Source organism: Aethalodelphis obliquidens, unplaced genomic scaffold (assembly GCF_003676395.1).
Source record: "Aethalodelphis obliquidens isolate GAN/ISIS:26980383/991018 unplaced genomic scaffold, ASM367639v1 scaffold3, whole genome shotgun sequence".
In the NCBI taxonomy this organism is placed as follows: domain Eukaryota; kingdom Metazoa; phylum Chordata; class Mammalia; order Artiodactyla; family Delphinidae; genus Aethalodelphis; species Aethalodelphis obliquidens.
The window spans coordinates 15,537,377-15,555,931 of record NW_020837947.1 but is presented as its reverse complement, the minus strand read 5'-3'; the positions used below and the strand labels follow the sequence as shown (position 1 = coordinate 15,555,931).

At 49.5% G+C, this 18,555-nt stretch overlaps 2 protein-coding genes across 7 annotated transcripts in view; both read right to left on the bottom strand.

Annotated features, from left to right (window-relative positions):
* LRP11 (LDL receptor related protein 11) overlaps positions 1-1,140 on the bottom strand; it is a 65,485-nt gene extending 64,345 nt beyond the window's left edge. For 5 of the 6 annotated variants that reach the window (XM_027083617.1, XM_027083588.1, XM_027083599.1 and 2 more), the window contains exon 1: positions 189-1,137. In XM_027083617.1, coding sequence (XP_026939418.1) covers positions 189-822 — 634 coding nt within the window. In that variant the 5' untranslated portion in view covers positions 823-1,137. Of the gene's footprint in view, positions 1-188 lie in introns of all 6 variants that reach the window. The other variant, XM_027083623.1, reaches the window with a different exon arrangement.
* Positions 1,141-11,713: 10,573 nt separating this feature from the next.
* Positions 11,714-13,280, bottom strand: LOC113607830 (retinoic acid early transcript 1E-like). Its single transcript, XM_027083545.1, is given in 2 exon segments — positions 11,714-12,025; positions 12,287-13,280. Coding segments are annotated over 2 exon segments (705 nt in total). The 5' UTR covers positions 12,680-13,280.
* Between the last annotated feature and the right edge of the window lie 5,275 nt (positions 13,281-18,555).

Sequence of the window (18,555 nt, the reverse complement as noted above, 5' to 3'; positions counted from 1 at the left end):
GCCACTCTTCTGGATGCCCGCAACTAAGTTACGTTAACTTGGATCTAGGGTGTTTCATTTCTGACTTGACTGAGAAGGGCCCAGCGGCCCTGCCTGGGCGAGTCTCCCAGATGCAGCCACCAACAGGTGCAAGGGCAGCGACAGCAGGACCCAAGCGGCCCGGCCCCGGCCTCCAGGGGGGTGCTTACCCGGCCGCGGCGAGGCCCGGGCGGTGGCCGGGGCGCCAGCTTCCAGGCCTTCCTGCTCGCCCTCCGGGGCGCGGCTGAGGCTGTAGCTGCTGTAGCCGCGGTGCAGTGCGAACTTGCAGACGCTGCGGCCGCGCGCCGTGCAGTTGAAGAGGTAGCAGCCGAGCGCGGCGGCCCGGGGCGCGGGCCGGCGGGGCAGCTCCACCACGGCCACGGAGCAGCGCGGCTCGAGGCAGCAGGCCTCCAGGCACTGCCGCCAGTCCCGCACGGCAGCCGGCGCGCTCAGGAAGCTGGCGCCGGCCGCGATGGAGTCCTTGGTGCGGATGATGGCGTCCGGCATGGCACTGTAGCCGCCGCCGCCGCCGCCTGGGCAGCCTTCCTGGGGGCCGCCGCCCGCGCGCAGTTCCAGCTCCAGCGCCTCCTGCGGCCGTTCCTGCTGCAGCTGCCGGCGGAACTCCTCCAGCAGCTGCTCCACTCCCGAGAGCTGCGCGTGCAGCTCGGACAGCGGCGCGGAGGGCGACCCCACCGCGCGGCCGCTGGGCAGCCACAAGCACAGCAGCAGCAGCCCGCGCAGCGCCGGGAGCTGTGGCGACCGCCGGAGCCCGGAGCCCGCGCTCTCCCGGGCGGCGGAGGCCATAGCGGTCGGCGGCGGAGGAAGCGAGCCGAGGCGGGGCCGCAGAGAGCGAGGGAGGCGGGGGAGCGCGGGCCCTGTGGCCCTCCTGAGCCGCCGCAGCGGGCGCTAGGCCCCAGCGCCTCAAAGCCTGGCCTCCCCGGGGTCCAGCTGCGCCCCCGAGGCCGCGGGCGCTCGGTCACCGGCGGGCACCGCAGCAGCTGGAGGCATTGCCGGCCCGGCCCGGCCCCGCTCCTCGTCCTTTCCCGGGGCTTCTGGGCGCCCCGGCGACTCTCTGCCCCGAGCCGTCGCGAGCTCCGCGAGGATGAGGCAGCCTAGACAAGGATCACCAGCCGGTGATGAAAAGCGGCCGCGGGGGGCGGGGCGCGTCAAGCCCCGCCCAGCCCCCCCCCCCCCGGCCCCCCCTCGCTCGCAGGGGCCCCCCCCCCACCCGCCTGTTTGCAGACCCGGAAAGTAGCCTGGTAGGCGGGTAGCGGCCCCTGAGCTGGGCTCTGCGCCCGGAGCCCTCCGCATCTGCGCGGGGCTCGTGTCTAAGCGCGCCAGGCTTTATTAACCAGCCAGACCTGCTCAGTTGTCAGCTCAAAGGGGTACGGACACCTGGGGAGAAGGGGAGGAGGGGTGTCCACAAATCCCTGTGACCTCAGGGCCGGCTCTAGCGAAGGGACATGCTCACCTGGGGAACTACCAGGCACCACGTTCAGTCCTTCACCTCCGGCGCCCCTGATCGTTTCCATCTTAGGTCCCCAAAATGCACTTGGGTAACAGAAGGCGGGCAGTGCTGTGGGAAAATACACAACTAGGAGTCCCATTCACTCAGTTTTCCACAAACTTAACTAGAAATCTGAACACAGTCGCTTATGGGGACCTGATGAGTTCAGTCTACAGAGTGAGCAGAGGCCTTCAGCTGAGGTCGTGTAAGATCTAGAGGAATCGTGTTTTACGTGACTTAATAAGGTATACGAAAACGTCCAATCCAGGGAAGGCTGCACCTGAGAGTTCTAGCTACCCGTGAGCAGCTTCTGTATCTTGTTTGTTTCTGAGTCCGTTTCTATTGACATTTTTCTCACGATTATGAATCACATTTCCTTCTTTTTAGCACATCCAGAATTTTTTTTTTAGAAACTTGAACATTGTGAATTTTACATTTAAAAATGTCTGTAATTTGTAGGACATTGTGTCTCTATATGCTAATTCTTTCTCCTTTCAGTTTTTTGGAAATAGAATATCTTTGATTTGAAAGCCTAAACGTCAAAACCTTATGAATGGACAGAAGACTTTTTATGTGAGGATACAAATGTCAGGACTGTGATCTGAATAGGTGGAGATGTGTCTCTGTTTCATAAGATCATTAAGGGTACAAGTTCAGCAAATTGAGATTTGCACATTATATGTCAATTTACTGAAGGTTGGAACGAGATCATCATCCTAGTGACTGTCTTAAATGCTTTACAGGCAATAAGTTAAACTAGTGCGTGTAAAATCCTTACAAGGTCATCTGACACGTGGAAGATGCTCAATAAATGATAATTATTATTTCTTGTTCCACCTTTTAACTTTACAGGAAAAAAACCAGGCCCCACAGAAATAAGGGAGTTTCCACAAGATTAGAAGATGTGCAACCAGCTGAAGCCTAAGTCTCCTACAACCTGCGAGTCAGCAGTCATTACACTAAGATTCCTTCCCGTCCTCACCCCCTTCACGGCATCTGCTCTGCCCGCATCCCTGGAGGGGCAGCCCCAGCTTCCAGGTGACCCAGCCTGTCCACTGCTGATGGAACTGTAATGAACACCTGGCCCGAGCCCAGCCATCGACCCTGTCTCCCAGGAACACAGAACATAGAATCGAGGAACAGTGGAATCAGTGAGGGAAGTGGAGCTGGGAATCCAGGTGGGAGCCACACAGTCCTGTGAGGGGCAATGGAGCAGAGAAGCTGCTCAGCAGAGGGGGCACAGGGAGCAGGCAGGAGGGGCCCGTAGAGCACGGGTTACACGCGGTGCCAAGAGAGCGAGCAAGTGAAGGCAGGGGCTGCCTGACTTTCTAGGCCCAGCGGCTCCCCTGGGCGCCTCCCTGGCCTCTTCCTTGGATGCTCTGCACGGGCTTGTTTTTTTTTTGCAGCTGAGTGATGGAGGGCTGTCCTGGTAAAATCTCTGTGCATTGCAAACAACAGAAACCCATTTCACTGTGGCATGAGGAATAAGGGCCACAGTGCTTTGGCATGTGAGACGTGTCACTCACGGGCAGGGCAGGAAGAGCAGCCGGGCCAGAAGGAGGGCCTGGACCCAAGGGTGGAGGCCCTCAGCCCAGAGCAGCTGGTCCCCAGGTGCTACTTCTTCCTTCAGAGCCAGGTAGTCTTGCATCTCCACCCCTCTGGTCACAGGATTCTCTCAGGGTCTGGCATTTTCTGCCCTCCATGTGCAAAGCCTGAGATTACCTCACCTCAATTTCCGGCAACGCACAGAAACTGAGCCCATGGACTGTCAGGCTTGGGAGAGGTTCTGATGAGTCCAGCTGGGTCCTGTGTCCCCCAGGTGCTGTTACTAAGGTACAGAGGTCATGAGGTACAAGCATGGCTGTGAGCGCGGCCTCCCTTCCCTCCCCCATGGAGGGCAGAATGAGAGAAACGCAGTGATGGGGAGCTGGGGGGAGGCCCCAGAAGTTATCTTCTACTTGACTAAGGCAATGCCTAGCGTTTGCGTAAACACTTCTATTCACTTTTATTGCAAATTTAAGAGACACTTTAAAAAGGGCTGTGCCTGGATGCCAGTAAATGTTCTGAGTTCTACACAAACACTGATCATTGAGTTACCACACCCTCACACACTGTGTACCATGTTATCCTGGCTGGGAATGCAAGGCTTCACACATCCAGGCGATTCCATCTTTGGGCAACTCTTAACTCTTGACTAGAACTCTGTTCCTTACATTCAGTTACAATCTGTTTTGTAGCTTCCAAGCATTTTTTGTAGTTCATTTTCTTGACGTCTCTTTGAGCATTCTATACTTTCTCTCAAGTGATGGTCCTTCATATATTTAAAAACTGCCTGCGGAATTCAACAGTGTTAAAAGCACTGTGACCCTGGGGCAAGCCACCTACTCTCTTCAAGCCCCAGATTACTCATCTATAATACAGAAACAATTGCATAACCTTACTTCCCATGGTTGTCATGAGGATTAAGTGAAAGCACCTGCCACAATGGCAAGCACGAGGTAGAGGGTCCACAACTGCTGGCTATTTGCCCTGCTCTCCGTCCACGGATCCATCCATCCTATCATGAAGCCTTTAGATCTTGATCCTGAAACCTAACACTTTCTATTCCATCTGGCTTTGTATCATCTGTTAAGTGACGAGCCTGTCTTATGTCTTTGTCCAAGAAACTGATTTAAATTATGGACTCTGGGAAGGCCAAGGAGGGAGTGTTGAGGCACCCCACTTTAAAGACTTACCCCAAGGTTAACATGGATTCATTAACTTGAACCCTTTGACTATGATTATTAGGTTATCAATCCACCCAGGTGCTCTTTCTCAGCTGGATTTCTCCATCTTTTCTGCAAACATATCATGAGAGCTTGTCAAGTAGCTTGGAGCTGCAGTACGTCGTATTCTCATACTTCCCAGTTTACAACACCAAGTTAAACAGATGGGTACTACTGCTTGGAAAATGTAGTAAGCGACTTACCTTACCATACTGATGAGCACGGTTTTCCTGTCAGAGTTCTCCAAATAGGCCCTTAAAAGCTATTTGTAGAATCTTGTCCAGGATTGTTCTTAGGTACAAGTTTTGCAAAATCTACCTTTTGAAAGTTAGATTGGCTTTTGTCCATTTGTGTTGTCTGAGCACCTTTGATAATGTCTGCCTAGTTTTCTATTGCTGTTGTAACAAATTACCACAAATGTAGTGGCTCAAAATAACAGAAATTTATTAACTTATAGTCTGTAGGTTAGGGTTGGACATTTTTAAGGTTTTTCACATGGCTTGCCAAAATATCCTCCAGGACCAGTTTTTACTTCTGCTGACTAAAGCTCCTCCATACTCTGCCAAACTAAGGATTCACATTTTATAATATTTGGTCAATTTTGAAATTGTTTTAAAAATACACTCATTTTCCCAGTAATTCTATCTCCAGGAATTTATTCTGCAAATATACTCACACAAGTTTGGAAAGATGTATGTATAGATGGTTACTGCAGGATTTTTTTTGCAAAAGCAATAGCTGGAAGCACCCTGAATCTACACAAGTGAGAGCTGGTTAAATACATTTTGGTATAATCATGCTGTGGAATACTTTGCATTGTGTATCTCCCAGATACATCATTAAGTGACACACGGAAGAGGCAGCAATGTGTGCACAGTGGAATCCCATTTGTTAAAAATATACATACTCTCCTTCCTTTTTTAAAGGGAAAATTGCATTTCTATAACCTATATTAAGTTTGTTTCTCTGTTTATGGTGGGAAATACATATGTTTGAAAACCGCAATGGAAGGAAAGACTGTTTTGCAGGTACCCCTATTTTTAGAAACTATTATACATAGGCAAACAGGGATTGCCAAGGAAACAGTGAGAAGAGTTCTGGCAAAGATGGACAGTGTAGTAAGGTAATGGAGAATGTAAAATACAACCAATTGTGTTTAACAACTAAAGAAATTTTAAGTGTTATTTACTTGCTAATTTTTTTTTTTTTTTGCTGTACGTGGGCCTCTCACTGTTGTGGCCTCTCCCGTTGTGGAGCACAGGCTCCGGACGCACAGGCTCAGCGGCCATGGCTCACGGGCCCAGCCGCTCCGCGGCATGTGGGATCTTCCCGGCCTGGGGCACAAACCCGCGTCCCCTGCATTGGCAGGCGGACTCCCGACCACTGCGCCACCAGGGAAGCCCTACTTGCTAATTTTTAAAAGATATTAAAAATTTTTTCCTATCTAGCTTAGGGATGAGAGAAAAGGTGACCAGAAAAAACATTTCCAGGGGAGGGGTAAATTAGAAGTATGGGATTAACAGATATAAACTACTATATATAAAATAAATAAGCAACAGGAATTTACTCTGTAGCACAGGAACTATATTCAATATCTTGTAATAACCTATAATGGAAAGTAATCTGAAAAACCATATATATAAAAAACTAAATATAAATGCATTATATATTAACTATATATAAATTATATATATCTATAATGTATATATAGCTTTTCAGATTTTCCATTATGTTACTGTATGTTATATAAATATATATATATTTAACTGAATTACTTTGCTGTACATCTGAAACTAACACAATATTATAAATCAACTCTTCTTCAATTTAAAAAAAATATTTCCTGAGTTCCCTGGTGGCCTAGTGGTTAGGATCCCGTGCTTTCACTGCCATGGCCCGTGTCCAAACCCTGGTCATTAACTGAGATCCCACAAGCCATGTGGCACAACCAATAAAAAAAAAAATTCCTATGTCTCTTTTATGTTGAGCTCAGAGTTTCCATTTAAAATGTAAGCTACTACATATACATGCTACTATATATAAAATAGATAAAACAAGGACCTACTGTACAGTACACGGAGCTCTACTCAATATTTTGTAATAATCTATATGGTATATAGATTGGTATATGGTATATATACATATAATCTCTATGGTATATAGATCCGTATATGGTATATATACATATATATATAATACATAACTGAATCACTCAGTGATTCACCTGAAACTAACAAAACATTGTAAATCAACTATACTTCAATAAAACTTTTTAATTAAAAAAATAAAATATAAGCTACTATTAGCACAAAGAAACAGTGCATTGTGTTACCATGTGCATATTTAGTATTTTAAAATATGATATTTACAATAATGTATTTCAAGTCCACCAAGAAGAAAAAGCACCAAGGTGAATAAAGGAAAAATAGTGAAGGAAAGGAAATCAGAATTTCTGTAAAGGGAGAGCTTTGGGGTTCTCTAGTCAGAAGAGGAGTAGAGGGCTTCTCTCTGGGCGTTCATGGAGATTTTAAAAGTAACTGAAGCCTTCCCCAATCAATGAAGAGAACTGATATTTGTTGAGCATCTTCTGGGTACCAAGTGCTTTGCAAATGTGATCATTTTCCTCACTGCTTAGTGAGAGTGTCCTGCTTCTCTCCCTGAGCGACTGACGAGGAAACTGAGGTTAAGTGAGGCTGCCAACCTACCCAGGTCACAGTCAGAAAGGAGTGGTGAGGGGAGGGATGGGCACCTCTGACTTTGGCTCGATTTTTTTTTTAACATCTTTATTGGGGTATAATTGCTTTACAATGGTGTGTTAGTTTCTGCTTTATAACAAAGTGAATCAGTTATACATATACACATGTTCCCATATCTCTTCCCTCTTGCATCTCCCTCCCTCCCACCCTCCCTGTCCCACCCCTCCAGGCGGTCACAAAGCACCGGTGGCTCGATTTTTATTTCAGTAAAATGGTTATTTACTTTGCAGCTCTGGAAGACAGTATGACATGTAACGTAGGTAGGAAGTGAAGCACCGCTGCGGATGAGTGTGGATGAGCATCAGCAGAGAGGGTGAAGTTGGGGATAATTCGGGGGGAAATCTCTCTGGACACCCTGGAAGCTCCGGATGGGCCCAGTGGAGCAGCTGTGACAGGTCAAGCCGCAGCCTGGCCGATGGCGCCCTCTGACGTTGGCTTGGGGTGCGCAGCTCCTCTTAGTCTTAGGGGAGAGAGCAATGGCTAGAAGCCAAGGCCCTCAGCTATTAGGGACACAAGTGACTCACACCAGTTGTGTGTTGCTTCCTGTTGGTGTCTCCAAGCTGAGGCGACCTGGGTCACATCATGACATGGTTGGCCTGTTCCAAGTCTCTCCAGATCTCAGACCACACCCCACAGCTCCTTGTAAGGAGCTCAGCTCTGCTGGGAGACGTTCCAGCTGATTAAAGCGACAAGCCTAAAATGATAGAGTTAAGCCTTTGATCATTTACTGTGAGAGCACAGCCAGAGTCTGAACCCAGAGGCTGTGCCAACTCCCCTATTCCATTTTCCCCAATGGAATGGCCTGTGTAGGGTGGCCTCACTGTTCAGAGACCGGAGTGAAAGGCTCCAGCAGCTTTATGAACCCTGAGGTGGAGGCAGGGGAAGGACTCGGAGGGGAGAGACCTGGGTCTGAGTCAGAGTGGGGACAAGGGTCTTCCAGGTTTCTCTGTCCTCTTCATTTAAGGAGGCCTCGGCAGAAGCACCAGAAGAGAACCTTGGCCCAGGGCCTGAGAAAATAAGACCTAGGAAGGAGGGCTCTGGGGCTGGGAGTATGAATATTTGAAGAGAGAGACTGCAGTGCCTTGCTGTCATCAGTCTGGGGTGGGGAGGGCAGCTCTCCACGTGAGGCTGTGAGGCCGGCCAGAGAGATCACAGAGGTTTTCAGCCCAGAGCCGGCCTCCTCACCTCTTCAGGGAGAGAGTCACTTCTTTTGTTTTCCCATCACCTCTCTGTTCACTGACTAGTACCATCTTTCTCTTCCATTCCACCAAGAGTTAATTCCAGTCCTTGCCAAAAGTTCTTTTTTTAAAATATTATTTATTTATTTATTTGGCTGCGCTGGGTCTTAGTTGCGGCCCATGGGATCTTTGTTGCTGCATGCGGGCTTAGTTGCGGCATGCGGGATCTAGTTCCCTGACCAGGGATCGAACCTGGGCCCCCTGAATTGGCAGCGCGCAGTCTTAACCACTGGACCACCATGGAAGTCCCGGCTGCCAAAAGTTTTGGGAGTTCAGGCAAAGTATCAGTCACACAATCTCCTCCCCTTTCTCAGGCTCTGAAGACCAGGGAGACCTATTGGGGAACCCACACCAGGAACAGGGATCTTCCAGCTTCAGGTAAGGTCCCAGGCTCACATTTTCAGTTCCCTGTTGTAGGTACTCTTGAGCTGTCTCCACCCTTCCCTACCCTAGCAACACAGCTCAGCCGTGGACACCCACTTCATCATCATCTTAGCGTCACCTCTCTCTGGAGCCAGTCCTGCTGTAAACTGGTTCACTCAGAGCCCTGTAGGAGGGGTCAGGAAAGAGGCTCGCTGCCAGGAATGCAGCACCAGGGATGAGCCAGGAACTGTGGACACCCTTAACATTTTTCTCTGTGTGATAAAATATGCATAACAGAATTTACCATCTTAGCTATTTTTAAGTATACAGTTCAGTGATATTAAACACATTCACACTGCTGTGCAATCATTACCCCCATCCTTCTCCATAGATCTTATCACTGTAAAATTGTAACTCTGTACCCGTTAAACATTAACTCCCATTTCCCCCTCCCCTTGACACCTGGCAACCTTTCTATTTTCATAAAATCTATCTTATGATTTTGTCTACTCTAAGTATCTCATATAAGTGGAATCACACAGTACTTGTCTTTTTGTGACTTGCTTATTTCACTTAGCAGAATATCCTCAAGGTTCATCCCTGTTGTAGCATGTCAGAATTTTCTTCTTCTTTTCTTTGTTTTTAGAATCTTCTTCTTTTTAGGGCTGAAAAATATTCCATTGTGTCTACATAACACATTATTCTTATTCATTCATCCATCAGTGGACACTTGGGTTGCTGCCACATTTTACCTATTGTGAATAATGCTGCTACGAACATAGGTGTACAGGTATCTCTTTGAGACCCTGCTTTCAGTTCTTTTGGGTACATACCCAGAAGTGGAATCGCTGGATCATACGGCGATTCTAGTTTTAATTTTTTGAAGAATGGCCATATCGTTTTCCACAGCAGCTATATCATTTTACATCCTCATCAAAAAATGCACAAAGTTTCCAATTTCTCCACAACCTCGTTATGTTCTTTGCTATTTTCTCTTTTTTTAATGGAAGCCATCCTAATGGGTGTGAGGGGAAATCTCACTGTAGTTTTGATTTCTATTTCCCTAATGATTAGTGATGTTGAGCAGTTTTCATGTGCCTACGGTATATCTTCTTTGGAGAAATATCTGTTCAAGTCTTTTGCCCATTTTTCAATCAGGTTGTTTGTGTTTTTGTTGTTGAGTTTTAGGAGTCTTCTATATATTCTGGATATTAATCCCTTATCAGACATATGATTCGCAAACACTTTCTCCCTTTCAGTGGGCTGCCTTTTAACTCTTTTGATACTATCTTTCCACGTGCAAAATGTTTACATTTCATGAAGTTCAATTTGTCTATTTTCTTCTTTTGTTGCCTGTGTCTTTGGTGTCATGTCCAAGAAATCATAGCAAGATCGAATGTCGTGAAGCTTTTGTCCTGTGTTTTCTTCTAAGATTTTACAGTTTTAGGTCTTATATTTAAGTCTTTTGTCCATTCTGAGTGCATTTTTGTGCACTGTGTTAGGTAACGGCCCGGTACAACTGGGCACACAGAGCTCTCTTTTATTTCAGGGGCTGACCCTCCCTTTGACGGGAAGGCCTATGAGACACAGTGGAGAGGCTCCTCCCAAAGGTACAGGAAGGTGGTTGGACATGTTTCCTTTCCGCTTAACTGTGGCCGTAAGAGCTCATCAACAGCCGTGGAAAGCAAGGGGCTCTTTACCTTCTCGGTAAACCCACCTCTGAGTAGAAGATAATATTATTAGATCAGCAGCCAGACTGTCATCAAGGGTCAGTTTTTTCCACCAAGGGTTGGTCTAACATTTCCACCTTCTCCTGGTCCAGGGAAGAAACATCAGATGATGGAACAGCTGTTAGAACATCAGGTAAATTGTTGAACTAAATCACTCTATCATCAGAGAACAAAAAATGTTTTCATCAGAGGATGGGGGAACCCTGGGTACCATCTCAGTGAGACAACACCCCCCGCCCCCGCCACAGCCTTTTGAGATCTTAGACCCGGCCCGCCCCCTCCCCCCCACAGGAGTGGATGCCTGGTTTCCCCTCCCCTCACTGCACTGTCCTGCTGCCCATACCAGCCTCTTCTACCCCAACAGCAGAGTAATCCCCAGCCCTACTGGGAAGTGTGGGGGCCCAAGACTGAGAAAGTGCAGCATTTCTAGGTAGAGATGGATCAGTGGACAGGTGCTCGGGTGAGACCCGTGGCTCACCTCTCCCAAGTCCTTACCAGAACATGATAGGCCCAGGAGCCAGAGGCCAGCCTGATTCTCACAGGCTGTGGTCCCTGATTTCTTCATAAGTTTCACGACGATGAAGCCAATTAGGACGAAGCAGGTGAAAATCAATGGGATGATCCATTCAATTAATGGATAGATGCAGACTGGTCATTATTTGGGGCGTTTAATGGTGGTTCTAAAACAAACAATACAGCAAAAGCCGTGTGAAACCTAAGAATACACCTTCCTCAGCAGCTACTGTCCCCAGACAGCACATGTCCCCCCCTACAAAGTTACTGACCCATTATGTGAAACCACTGGGATAGAAAGATGAACAGGGGTTGTGCCCTGTCCTCACGGAGCTCATATTACTGCTGAGGGAGACAGCCAGTGTCCATCTGATTATCATGCAGGTGGCCCTGTTTACTGTGGGGAGTCCTTTTTGAGGAGGACACATCTGGGGGTGCTGAATTCTGTCTGGGGAGGGGTGAGGGCTTCATTAAGTGACATCTGAGCTGGTTAAAGGATCACTACAACAGGAAGGAGAGAAGGCCTGGAAGCACAATACGTATATAGATCTGGGGACCATCTACCAGTGCCGGAGGACTGGGTCATTGGTTAATGGGGAAGAGGGCTCCTTCCTGTGCTGAGGGAGGTGGGCTAGGAAAGGAGGATGCTGGGAAATCTTATGCTATGCCTGTCACTGATTCTCCAGACAGGAAGTCCACCAAGAGATCAATCACTCTATCCATCCACCATATTTTCAATTGCACACACATATGTGCTCACATTCACACAGGGAAGGCACTAGACCTTTGAAGAGAGCTACCATCTCCTCCACACCCTGCTCAGTTAGTTACCCATGGGCTCTGGTTCCAGCATGTTCTCCCAGTGTTCTAGGAATTCTCTAAACCAGTGACTGCAGTCTCCCACTGAGATCTTCCTAAAACACTCTGGCAGTTCCTGGCTGTTCTCCCACCCCTCTTTGACCCCTGTGGCTCCAGGAGTGATGACTGTCTGGTTCACGTTCATCGCTTCAAGGAGGGCTGTGTGTCTGCTGATGCTGAAGGGCAAGGATGCACCAGTGCATCGCTCTGCTTCGTGCTGACAACACAGCTTGACCTGCAGCGTGGGCGGATCTGTGCCCCTACACAAAGAAGCATCCTGGACTGTCCACAGTCCGTCCTCCCCCGTAGCTCAAGTGTGTCTCTGCACATCTAGAGGCCTGTGCTCTTCTGTCCATGACTTGCCCTCTCCTGCCCATCAGGTCCACCAGGTCTCTCAGGTTGGACCGTGTTCCGTTCTTTCACACGAAGCTCCTTCCCTGCACGTGCTCTGCTCCTTCCCCTCTCTTGCTGACTGTCTCCAGCTACCCACCCGCTTCGCATACCTACCCCTGGTCTCCCTTTTGGCCAGTGTGATTACAGGCAGGACCATCCTGAGCTCTTGCCCCACTTCTCCCAGCATTTGGCTCAATTCTGTCTATGCTTTGGTGGCATTTACCTCCCCCGCCAGGAGACCCAAAGGTTTGACCTTGTTTCTGTCACTGTCATACTGGAGGAAAGGCTTTGTGTCCACTGAGCCCTGGACTTCACACCAGGGCTGTCCAGGTCTGGACTGAGCTCTGACAGTGAGGTCGAGGCAGAGAGAGTAAGCATCCATGAGAGAAAAACACAGGTGTGTCCCCGGAGATTCCCCACGAGGGGCCTGGCTGCAGAGGGAGGGGTCTCCATCCCAGACCCCCTCCATCTGCCGCGTCCTTAGTCCTGCCTCACCTTTAACTGTCTGAGGTTTAATGAAACACTTTGAGGCCACCATGGACCCCTTGGGCGCACTTAGGAGGATTTACCTGACAAATCTTTTTAGCGTCATGTACCAGCTGTTGAGGTACCAAAAATACAAGACAGTGTCTGTACTCCAGGGACTTAAAATCTATCTGAACAGACAGGACTTTTTAAAAAAAGGGAAAAAAGACACCATAGGATGACACATGCCACATTCACGATGGGTCCCGGGTCATCAGGAAAGGCTTCCTGGAGTAGGAGGTGGGACTTGGCAGGAGAGGGAGAGCTGCCACACAAGCACAGGTCAGGCACCCTGCCTTAGGCTGGGGTCCCCACACCTCTGGGGCAGCCAGTCCAGCTAAACCACACCCTCACCATCCTAAGAGCACTGTGGACAGGTGCCTACCACTGTGGAGCCCTTTCCATTCCTGCCTTCCTCCCATCCTCCCCATCCCCAGCCAGGTCCCTAGATCCCAGGATGCTCAATGCCCAGAGTCTTCCTGGGTTCTATCGGCAGCAGTATCAGCAAAAGAAGGCCCGCAGGGCTTCCCTGGTGGCGCAGTGGTTGAGAGTCCGCCTGCCGATGCAGGAGACACGGGTTTGTGCCCGGGTCCGGGAAGATCCCACATGCCGCGGAGCGGCTGGGCCCGTGAGCCATGGCCGCTGAGCCTGCGCGTCCGGAGCCTGTGCTCCGCAACGGGAGAGGCCACAACAGTGAGAGGCCCGCGTACCGCAAAAAAAAAAAGAAAAAAGAATCCGCCTGCCAATGCAGGGGACACGGGTTCGAGCCCTGGTCCGGGAAGATCCCACATGCCACAGAGCAACTAAGCCCCAGCGCCACAACTACTGAAGCCCGTGCGCCTAGAGCCCGTGCTCCGCAACAAGAGAAGCCACCGCAATGAGAAGCCTGCGCACTGCAACGAGGAGTAGCCCCCCCGCTCGCCGTAACTGGAGAAAGCCCGCGCGCAGCAAAGACGACCCAACGCAGCCAAGAGTAAATAAAATAAATAAATAAATAAAAATTCACTTTAAATAACCTACCCCCTTCACCCCCCCAAAAAAAACCCCTTTTGTGGCGTGAGCAAAACTGCTGGGGGTTATGATCTCCTCTTCCCTCATTCCACCAACCACTTCCTCCTCTAACCTTCCAACGAAATTCCTCTCCCCCTTCTCCCCGCTGCCTCTTTTGCCTCCCTTTCTCATCTCTCCCTCCCTCTTCCCATATTTTCTCCCACCTCCAGTCTGCATCCTAACCTCTCCAACTTTCTCTTTAATGATTAAGATTCACTCTCACCAAGTGCACCCCAGTGTTAATCAAGCTAGCTGCAGGCAGAGCGCACCTGGTCTATCACCGAAGGCGGATGCGCAATAGAGTCCAACCGTCCTGTTGGAGCCGAGACTCAAGAAAAGCTGGGACGCTATCACTAGCTTCTGTTCTTTGCACCTTGCAAACTCCTCCAAGGCCACTGGAGGAACAAGCTCAGAGCAAGGGTGCAGGAATTTCATTCCTTTCTTATCGACCATCAGTCCCCAGCCTCTCCTGCCTGGCAGTTCTCCTCGTCCTGCACATCTCTCCCCTCACCCCACCCTCTTCGCCCCGGCCATCCCCCGCGCAGTTGCCTAAACACAGCGGTCTCAGGGGTGGTGGCTTGGGGATGGCGGGATAGGACTGAACCCTTGGGGGACCCGCCGTGGGGTCTACTCGCCGCGCACTCCTTCCCTTCTCACCCGTCTCCCGGGCCGAGCGCCTGCGATCGGTTGGGCGCGGTCCTCGCCTGCCCGGTCTACCCAACGTTGCTTTCCCAGCTTGAGACTGTCGCTGTTTGCAAGCACAAGAGAAGACTCCGAAAACTCTCTCCTCGGGGTTTTCAGTTTGAATCCCTCAGTCTTCTCTCGAATGTTTGTCTCCCCGACGTCCCGCCCCCCCGGCTCGGCCAGAGCTCGGCCGGCTGCGTCCCGAGCGGCGTCGCGGGGAGCGGGACCCGCCGCGGCTACAAAGAGGAGCCCGGGCCGAGCTCCCGCGCTCCGGGGAGGCTCGCGGGGCCGGGAACAAACAGCCTCTGGGAGACGTGGGAGGACCCGGGCCGCGGAGCCGGGTGAGTGAGGTCTCTGCGCCGAGAAGGGACGGGGACGCGGGGCGACCACGAGCTTCCTTCCTCTTGCCAACCTGGGCGGGATTTGGGGACCCGGGACTGGAGACCGACAGCTACTTCTTGCCAATTACTCGCCACGAGCCGCTCAGAGAGGACAGGTTACAACTGCACTGCGCCTTTCCCACGGAAGCCGGCTGACTTCCGGGTCGGCTCCACCCTATTTCCTAGGACTTGGCCCCGCCCCCCACGCCTACTCTACTACTCCCCGCCCCTCCTCCCACGCTTCCTAATCAGACATTCCTCCCCACCTACCTGGCAGCGGCCACAGGGTAGCCGTTCTTGGGTGGCGTTCATTGCAAGTCCAGCTAAATAAATAGATACAATAAATAAATAGAAGTGCATGGCACCGGACATCTAACTTATTCTTCCGACTGCCCCTCCCCGCTTTCGGTTCCATGAATCTCACCGCCCTTCTATGTCGTCTGTGATCAAGGCCAGGACAAGTCAGAGGGGGCAGGGCACCACCCACTCTCTCTAGCAACATTCCCTCCCTGCTCGTCATCCACAGTGGTCCCCACATTCATCTTGAACCTCCAGGGTCCCAGGCGCACGGGTCTTCCCCAGCACACACGCACCCCTCACTTCACACTGCCGCTGTGTATTGGTTTGATGCAAGAATGAAGTAAGATGTGTCAGAGTGTCGTCTCACCGGCTGTGGTTCATCAGCACATTTTAGCTCATCTGCCGTGGGGCTCCGCTGGTGGCTTGTCATAAGAACATGTGGAGAAGCCACCACAGCAAAGGGACAGTTAGACTATAAATACCGAGAATTTGCGAGGAGTATCCCAGAGTTCCAGTCTGGGCAAAAGCTACCCTTTGGTGACCTAGCTTTCCCTTAAATTGTCTGTTTCCATGAGAAATCTAGCAGAGTCAGTGGTTCTGCTTTCACTCTTCCTCCATGTTATGTAATGTTTTGATATTTGTATATACTGTGAAATGAAAACCATAACCGTTTAGGTAACAACCATCACCACACGTAGTTAAAAATTTTTTTCCTTTTGGTGAAAACTTCTGAGATCTACCCTCTTAGCACTTTTCAAATATATTGATACAATCCAGTTGTCCCTCGGTATCCACTGGGGATTGGTTCCAGGACCCACCCGGGATACCAAAATTCTCTGGTGCTCAGGTCCCATAGGCAGCCCTCCGTATGCGCGATTCCTCATTGGAGGATTCAACCAACCCCGGACCCAACCAACGGCAGATCGAGTAGTACTGTATTTATTGAAAACAATCCGAGTACAGAGTGAAGTAAGTCAGAAGGAGAAAAACAAATACCGTATGCTAATACATATATATGGAATCTAAGAAAAAAAATGTCATGAAGAACCTAGGGGTAAGACGGGAATAAAGACACAGACCTACTAGAGCATGGACTTGAGGATATGGGGAGGGGGAAGGGTAAGCTGGGACAAAGTGAGAGAGTGGCATGGACATATATACACTACCAAACGTAAACTAGATAGCTAGTGGGAAGCAGCCGCATAGCACAGGGAGATCAGCTCGGTGGTTTGTGACCATCTAGAGGGGTGGGATAGGGAGGGTGGGAGGGAGGGAGACGCAATAGGGAAGAGATATGGGAACATATGTATATGTATAACTGATCCACTTTGTTATAAAGCAGAAACTAACACACTGTTGTAAAGCAATTATACTCCAATAAAGATGTTTAAAAAATAATTTTAAAAAATAATAAATAAAAAATAAAGTGGTCCCACAAAGTTCAAACCTGTGTTGTTCAGGGGTCAACTGTACAGTCTGATTAACTATACTCACCATGCTGTACATTACATCCACAGGTCTTATTTATTTTACAGCTGGAAGTCTGTACTTTTTACTGTCTTCAGCCCTTTCTCCCATCCTCCCCAAACCCCACCTCTGACAATCACCACCACTATGTTCTATCTATGAGTTTTATTTATTTATTTTGCAGTACGTGGGCCTCTCACTGTTGTGGCCTCTCCCGTTGTGGAGCACAGGCTCCGGACACGCAGGCCCAGCGGCCATGGCTCACGGGCCCAGCCACTCCACGACATGTAGGATCCTCCCGGACCGGGGTACGAACCTGTGTCCCTGGCATCGGCAGGCGGACTCTCAACCACTGCGCCACCAGGGAAGCCCTCTGAGTTTTTAAAAAAAAATTTTTTTGGTTCCATAATCACGATAATACGATATGTGTCTTTCTCTTTCTGGTTTCTTTCACTTGGCCTAATGCCCTCAAGTTCCTTCCATGTTGTCACAAATGACAAGGTTTCCTTCTCTTTTATGGAGGAATAATATTCTGTTATGTGAATATATATATCACTTCCGTTCACCATTCATCTGTCAGTGGACATTAGGCTGCTCCATGCCTAGGCTGCTGTAAGCAGTGCGGCTCTCACCCAAATGTGCCTGTTGCTCATGCCTTGTGTTCCGCTGTCTCCACACCACCCCAACATTCGCGCCTCCCAAAGGGAGAAGCTGGCTTGCCTCAGGCCTGATTTTGCAAAATCCTTTTAAGTATCAACAGGCCATAAACCTTGTTATGGTTTACTACTGAGCCCGTGTGCCACAACTACTGAAGCCCACATGCCTAGAGCCTGTGCTCCACAACAAGAGAAGCCACTGCAGTGAGAAGACCGCGCACCTCAACAAAGAGTAGTCCCTGCTCACCGCAACTAGAGAAAGCCTGCACACGGCAACGAAGATCCAATGCAGCCAAAAATAAAATACATAAATAAATAAATTTTAAAAAATGTGACTCACATTTGTGGCTTCCATTATAGTTCTTCTAGAGCACTGGTCTAGACCTTCTCTGTGCTTTTCTGCTTCTACTGTATATTTCTCATTCTTGCTGTCTAATCTCCTCATATGCTTGCTTTGTTTGTCTGTGTGCTGGGTATTACATTTTTAAAATTGCTGTTGAAAGAATTAGAAGTCTAAGATGATAATTCTTTCCTCCAGAAATAACTTCCATTTGCTTGTATCAGGCACTTGGTAACTATTAATCAAGAATCACTTCCGTTACACTGCAGGAGTTAGATACTTTTGGTCGTGCAGAAGTTTTGAAGGGGGACTGCAGTCTGTTTGAGGACCAGTTACCTGTAGCTGACCTTTGCCTCTAGGGTGCAGTCCCTCAGGACCTCTACCCAAAGAGCAGGGAGCTTACCAGGCCCCCCACCCTTCATAGGCCCTGGACTTCAGTATGTGTTTGCTTCACCCCATGAAGCTGTCCAAAGCCTGTATAAGGCACCAAGACAGAAAGGTCGCTTCTAGCATCAAAAAGCCGCTGATTCCATGATCATATCACTACAGCCACAATTCGAAAGCCACCAAGAACAGGAAGCTACCATACTCAGGAAGTCACCGCAATCAGAAGCTACAGCTGGTACTGTGGCTCTTAGAACCAGACTGTGCAGGCTGTGGTCCACACAAATGGATGCCACATGCCACAGGCCCTGCTCTCAACACCTCAAGGCCAGTGAACAGAGCCCAGAACCTCTGCTAATGCTGCTGCAGAAAAACCAACTGTCTTTGCAACTGGGCTTGCCAGCAGGAGCAGCAGAAGCCTGGCATTGTGCTCCAATCCTGCCGGACTGGATTGACAGAAGCTAAATCACATCCAGGACTCTGGCTGGGAAGGAGTCTGAGAAATGTAGTTTTTAGTTTCTATGTCTCCTTAGTACAGAAAGATACACTTGAAAGAGGATGGCGTGAATGTTAGGTGCCTCTTTCCTCTATACACCCCAGGTAGATAAATCTATGATGCTTTTTTTTT